At 39.5% G+C, this 7562-nt stretch overlaps 1 protein-coding gene across 1 annotated transcript; it reads left to right on the top strand.

Moving 5' to 3' along the window:
• The first annotated feature begins 578 nt into the window (after nucleotides 1-578).
• LOC139254639 (gamma-crystallin S-1-like) lies at nucleotides 579-2614 on the top strand. The gene is made up of 3 exons (XM_070873759.1): nucleotides 579-587; nucleotides 688-930; nucleotides 2339-2614. The coding sequence occupies exons 1-3, from the start codon at nucleotides 579-581 to the stop codon at nucleotides 2612-2614; spliced, it is 528 nt and encodes a 175-aa protein (XP_070729860.1).
• Nucleotides 2615-7562: the final 4948 nt, after the last annotated feature.

The following is a 7562-nucleotide window of genomic DNA, read 5'->3' as shown; positions in this document are numbered from 1 at the left end:
AAGCAATTTCTAAATGAGAAAAAATGAATACAAAATTCCCAGCTAAAGCAGAATGAGATGATAAAAATAATACTAACAGAAACATAACCCATCAGCAATTCCTTCTGAATTACCCATGTGGTATGAGAATGAAAAATTGCACTAGTCTTCAGTAGGTAAATCTGTAGTTAAAACATCAGAAACGCTGCAATGGTTTTTAAGCAGAAGTGTTATAAGGAACAATAAAAACATCAAAATATATTCATTCGACTCAGCAAAGCTGGAAATAAAACATGTTGTGTGTTTTGGATAACACCAGCTCTTAAAAGTTCTGTGGAATCTCATCCTCTAATTTTCTTTTTGTCACAGAACAATGAAAGTGAAAGAAGGCAAAATGAAAAGAATGTTTGTTAGTATGAATGCTGGTGTTTTTCTGCAATGTATATGACATGTCTTTTGTTCCTTTTTTGCTGAAATACAGTTCGCTCATTAAAATAACAAAGATATTCTCTACTATGGCCTTTCAGTATAGTATATAAATACGAAGCTGTTCAAAGCAAAAGCACATCCAGTCAGTTCAGTCCAACTGTGAAGTCGAAATGGGAAAGGTTGGGCTGCCCATTTTATTTTGCATAAATATTGACTATTTTATAATAACTCTAAACTGTTTAAACTATTGGTTAATTTATATATATATATTTTTCTCAGATCATCTTTTACGAGGACAGGAACTACCAGGGTCGGCACTTCGAGTGCAGTACTGACTGTGCTGACCTGTCCCCTTACTTCAGCCGCTGTAACTCCATCCGTGTGGAGAGTGACTGGTGGGTGGGGTATGAGAGACCCAATTACATGGGACACCAGTATGTTCTGAGCAGGGGAGAATATCCTGACTACCAGCGCTGGATGGGATTCAATGACAGCATCGGGTCATGTCGTACCTACCCATACGTAAGCTGCAGCTTTTTGGTTATGCTGGATGTAAATCATTTTCTTGCTCGATTTATATTGTTGGGCCATTAATAGATTTTTGTTACCAGCTGCCTTTTTAATACAGATTTATTCTAATACTCTCATTTTTTTTTAATGAGTAATCTTTTATTTAACAGGCTAGTTACAATTTATGTCTCTGAAGATGAATTCACATTTTAATTTAAAAGCTAGCTTTAATTTATTGCTGCACAGCACTGTTGCGTCTAAGGTGTAATAATAGAGAATTATATAATACTCTGAGCAATCATCGTAAGACAAAAATCATGATTAATGTTGTAGTTTATGCTTGCAGGTTTGTTACTCAGTCATTGGAAGTGTTGATTTATTTATCCCTGTCACTGGTATAAGGGGAAAATGATGCAGTGGGACAAAAGCCATACCCCACATAGACTGGTCAACCCAGGATGGCCCACCTATGGCCTCATGCCAAGAGTGCTCTGGCAGCATGGCCCCAAAAATACAAACAACTATTCTATTTGTCCTTGAATTTCTTACTCTCTGGCTAGTCCTGTTTGCGTTTGGTAGGCCTAGATGTTTCCAACGGATCGTACTTACTACTGTTCCCTTTCTGGTAGTTAAATCTTAAGTCAGAACTTTATGATTTGTTAGTGAATTGAGATATAAAGTAAATTAACAAGAACATTGATTTAAGATTTATATCTGGCCCACGATGATCCATAATAGTCACCTAAATGATCCACAAATGCAAAAAGTATGGTTATCCTTGAATAAATCCCTTTTGTTAAGTGCTAGTGCTTAAGAGAAAAAGGAAGATCTAAAACCTACTACCAGTGCTACTTTTACTGAGAGAATTCATTGAAATTTTGGCTGAAGTATCTCCCAGTTACTGTCCTTCTGAAAATCCAGTTCTTACAAAGCAGCCTAAAATTAGCTCGCAAGGAAACCTGCTGTCCTTCCCTGGTCTGGCCTATATGTGACTCCAGACTCACATCAATGTGGTTGCCTCTTAACTGCCTGCTGAAATGGCCTAGTAAGCCACTCCTTCCTTCCCGACAGTTTCATGGTCATCATTACTGATACTAGCTTTTTATTCCAGATTTATTTAACTCACTAAATTTAAATTCCCCAGTTGCTTGGTGGGATCTCCGGATCATTAGTCCAGGCCTCCGGATTACTAGTCCAGTAACATAACCACGATGCTACTGCTCCCATATAAAAGAACCTAACAGGAGTAACGGGGTTACAATGATGTAACTCAGTCAAAAAATTCCAAATATTTTAATACTTATGATTTGCTTTAATGGTTAATAACTTCATCGATTGCTTCATTTTCTTATAAACTCGTGCTGCCTTTCAGTAATCTGCATAGATATTAAGAGTCACATCACTGTTATTGATATTACAGTACAGGGGTGATTCCTACAGAATGAGGATTTACGAGAGGCCTGACTTTGGAGGACAGATGATGGAATTCATGGATGACTGTCCATCTGTCTACGATCGTTTCCGTTACCGTGACATTCACTCCTGCCATGTGATGGATGGTTACTGGACCTTCTATGAACAACCCAACTACAGAGGCCGACAGTACTTCATGAGACCCGGTGAATACAGGAGATTCAGTGACTGGGGCGGCAACAACGCAACTATCGGATCTTTCAGGCGTATGAGGGACTTCTAGATTTTTGCCGAAAAGCTTGATATTATTTTACTGAAACGTTACTGAGCAGAATAAAATATGCTTTACTGAAACATTACTGAGCAGAATAAAATATACTTCATTGCATTATTATCTTTACTCATTTTTTCTGATTCTCATAGCAATTATGTAAAACGATAATTATATTTGGGTGATTAATCCAAAAGATAATATTTTACATAGTAATTGGACATGATAAATACTTTTGATTGAATAGCTGATTACATAAACACAGTGATTACATAATTACCTTGATAATAAGAAGGCACCGCAACTATGCTATAAAACTTTCAATTTTGTAAATAGTTCTTAATATGACAGAATATCCAGTCTCATTGCTCCTTCAGTCAACAATAGCTCACCAACTCTCATAACTAGGGCAACTGATTTGGTATAGCATGACAACTCACGACAAAACTTGCACATTTCAACACTTATTGTATGTAGCATGATTAGCTGACTGAGTAAATTTGCTTAAAATGTCCCAGAGGCAGTGAATATGCCAATTCCTGAGCAGATGCCACAACAACAAATTCACTTGGCCCAATATAATTTCTGACTGAATTGTCAAATAGTTCCAATTAAAAATCTCTGCCGAGAACGCCTAATCTATGCTGCCTTCACGATAATCTTCCTTTCTCCAGACGGAATCCGAAATGCTAGATAGTGAAGTTAGAAATTACTCCATCAATATTTCTTAATTTGCATCAGAGGGTCTTTTTACTTTCTCACTCTCTCACTTTTTATCTGAGCAATTATTTTAGCTAGAATAGCAAGCTCTTCACAAGCTGTGATTCGACAAGATGTAGAGATGGGTTTTTTGAAGAATTGAGTGGAAATATTTCCCATGCAATTTATGAAATTTTTTAACTGGGACCTATTGATTTCCAACAAAGGTCAATTTATTATGCAATTGACCCTATGCAGCGATTGTTACAAAACCTTTATTTAGCCTTTCATTTGCATGGTAAATCAAGACTAGAATGTCCCCTTTCTCCATTATCATTGTAACATGGAACTAAAAACACAGATTGGAACAATTTCATTTCACTAAGATATTGAAAGGAATTTATGTGGGTATCTACAAATTTGAAATATGGTAGATATGCAATATATTACAGAACAATTTATGTAATATTTAATGACATTGGGCATGCTGGTTTATTTGAAGCCAAATACTTCGAACAATGTCTCAAACTGGAAGGTTACTGGATCACCAGCATGAACATCTGTGAAGCGACAGTGAGAATAAAATACAAATTTGCTCCATAAGTCTGTCTCATCCTGATGTGATCGACCATGCTTTTAAATAATTATGCAAAACTGGGAAGATTCCCTGTAATTTGGTAAAACCAAATGCGGCACTCTTTATCCCCAAGAAAATAACTTTCATTCTTACAGAATTATTTTCTGTCTCTCATCACTTACTCTTCTCAGTTCAAGTTATAAAATGTAGCCAATTATAAGTTCTGACAATGCTGCAGTCATCCTCCATCATGTAATTACTTATTTTCCAAAGCAAAATATGGAGGCAGCAAATAAGAATACTCTCCTTTCCTAAATCTATCAATTGTATAAGAGAGCATGTCAACTATGCCACTATCAGTCTCCCCATGAAGAAAATGAGATTTAGTTGAGATCTTTGGGTAAGATCTGTCTTTCCATGTTGCTTCCAGATAAATAAAATTGGAATACAAGACAATACATGTAGAGGAAAAACAGTTTCAACATGGTCCAACCTGCAACTGTAAGTCCACAAATCAGTGCTTGTGATATTACGATACAAACACTGAACATGTCCATATGATATTTTCATGCAATTTTAATTAGCGCAGTAACCCATCTAAAATAAAGGGGTTGACACCTTAATTATAACAGTGAACAGAGGAATGACCAACAAACATGATAAGCATTTGTAATCACAAAATGTCATATTTTGCACTACAATTTTCAGAGGCTTTGACTACTTTTTAATTAAATTAAAAAATTCTGAAACATCACCCAATACATTTTTTGAACATATGATTGTAGTTGGATAGGTGCAGAAATGTGAACAATACTATTTACAGAACCTTACTTCCTGTTGTCACTGGGGGAATAGCTAGACAGAGCAGTAGGTGAGGTTGTAGTGTGCACAAAACATACACTAGCAAACAGAAGCTGTAAAAATGCAGGATTCGATATCCTGGCAAACAGATTTACCAAAGACACCAAACAAATCCTTAACCCCATCACCTTAATTGCTTATCAAGAAACCATTTGATATTTGCCACAAACTCAATGCATAGGAATTAATGATTCCTAAATATCGAACCACTTACATCATTCAGTTGGGATTATATTAGCATTTACACTCTCAACCTCCCATTGGAATCCATACAAAGTACTGAGTGAATGACTTAACGCTTTCTTGTCAATTATTAAAGAAGAAGTTAGAGAACAAAGTCATGAACTTACAAGTGCTTGTTTATCTTCGAATCTTAGGGGGTATTTTTAACCTCCAAAGACAGGTGGGTTTGATTCGGAGGTTAAAAAGTTAAAAATGTGAAACAGGAACCCAACCCACCTTCTTCTGGTTTGTAAGTTTTAGGTTTTTTCGACGCATCCCCACGTTGCAATAGTTCCGGACCTGGGAATGAGTTTGTACTGAACAGGTGAATGAGTCACGGACAAATACCTCAGTCTCAACTGTCAATGCTTTATTAAAGCTGCCTCAACACAGCAAAACAACAAATAAACACAGTGATGATGTAGTACAAACCAATATCCTGGCATGTCTAAACCACCCCTATCACGAAGTACCCAATATCTAAACCTTCTGCTCGGATCCACAGTGTACCCCCAAATCTGTATTGACCGGCTGGGCGTACCCCTATGGTCCTCGCAGCAAAACCTCCCCACTCAAACCCTTCTAAGGCTTGATTGGGAGAACGCAAGATGCGTGGGCAGGGATGATGCTCACCAATTCGTTGGCTTACTTGCTGCTTCTCCTGGTGAAAACATGTCTCTTCTGGTTCCGTACTGTCTATGGTTTCTTCTCTCCATCCCACTTGGAGTGCTCGGTCCTTGTAGAGGTGAAGCAAGCGAGAGCAAAAGAAAGAGAGCTATGGCCATGCGGGCACCTTTTATATCCAAAGTCTGTTTGCCTTTTCTGGCCAAATAAAGTTTTTCCTTGTTTCAAGGATCCTGTTTGTTTGCTTCTTCTGGCCCAATAAAGTTTTCCTTGTTTCGAGGCTTTAGTTTGAGTGTCCCATGTGTATTCCAGTGATGGCTGGTGATAGGGTTTCGCTTCCAACTGGTCTGGGATTTTACAATGACCAGGAGAAGGCAACTCATCACAGGTAATGGGCAAAGATGGAGGGTCCATTGTTAAGCAATGTGAACTGATCAGTGATCAAGCCATTACCTGAATGAGATAACCCCGAGAGGCGGGAAACTAGAACAATAGAAAGCCATTAAGCCCCAGGCCGGTTGGAAGGAAAACTTTATTTGTTCAGTACAGTAATCACTCCCAGGTCTGGAACTATTGTAATGTGGGGTTGCGTCGAAAACATCTAAGGGAAACCACTTACAGGTTTTAACAGAGGCAGAATCAGGTGACTGATCCACTCGCAGGAGGCAGGTCGGGCATTGAAACCCTTTAAGGAGGGTGTGTGCTTCAATTTTAAGTGTTTTATTGTTAACCACAGTTGGACATGTTTCCCAGGCCTCGGGAAACCCGCTAGGTAAAAGGAGCCGAGAAGGGTTGCATCCATAAGGTAAGTGCCTTCACAGAATTGCTTATGGGCTAGGAGGAGTAGGAGTGTTCATCCAGGCCCAACAAACTTCCTTGTAAACAACACCCCCATGCGATCAGACCCCCACCTCCCCCGCAACCACTATGCCTACCTCTCGTGATCTGTCCCCTCGCCACCGTGATCGGAAGCCCCCACTATGAATTAGCTCACCCCACCAGCATCTGGACCCTCCGACCATGTTTTACCCTCCGACCGCCGCAGCACTTCTGCCCACGGCAGCTGCCATTTTAAGCTGTGTGGCAGCGCTGCTAATGTCCATGCTCGCAAGCAATATGGAGATTATGCAGATCATGATGTTAGTGAGTGTGCAACACTCACCTGACGCCCGATCTGCCATTTTGGAGTGAGCTTAGTGACCTATGTTAATTGTGACCAGCTAAGCAAGTGTTCACAGCATAAAGGAGCATCCAGTAGTGTTATTTAAAGGGATCATCAGCAATGATTTGCACCTGATATAAATCTTCAGTTTGACTGGCTCTGTGGAACTTTCTGCAACTCTAGCAGCTGGAGTACTGTGTGCAGTTCTGGACACCGCCTTACAGGAAAGACATGATTGCACTGGGGAGGGTACAGAGGAGATTTACGAGGATGTTGCCGGGAGTGGAGAATCTTAGCTATGAAGACAGATTGGATAGGCAGGGTTTAGAAACAGAAACACAGAAAATAGGTGCAGGAGTAGGCCATTCAGCCCTTTGAGCCCGCACCACCATTCAATGAGTTCATGGCTGAACATGCAACTTCAGTACCCCATTCCTGCTTTCTCGCCATACCCCTTGATCCCCCTAGTAGTAAGGACTACATCTAACTCCTTTTTGAATATATTTAGTGAATTGGCCTCATCAATTTTCTGTGGTAGAGAATTCCACAGGTTCACCACTCTCTGGGTGAAGAAGTTTATCCTCATCTCGGTCCTAAATGGCTTACCCCTTATCCTTAGACTGTGACCCCTGGTTCTGGACTTCCCCAACATTGGGAATATTCTTCCTGCATCTAACCTGTCTAAACCCGTCATAATTTTAAATGTTTATATGAGATTCCCTCTCATTCTTCTGAAAACTCCAGTGAATACAAGCCCAGTTGATCCAGTCTTTCTTGATATGTCAGTCCCGCCATCCTGGGAATCAGTCTGGTGA

Source organism: Pristiophorus japonicus, chromosome 3 (genome assembly GCF_044704955.1).
Source record: "Pristiophorus japonicus isolate sPriJap1 chromosome 3, sPriJap1.hap1, whole genome shotgun sequence".
NCBI classification, from domain to species: Eukaryota; Metazoa; Chordata; class Chondrichthyes; family Pristiophoridae; genus Pristiophorus; species Pristiophorus japonicus.
The sequence above is the reverse complement of the archived record's forward strand: the minus strand, read 5'-3'. Positions and strand labels throughout refer to the sequence as shown.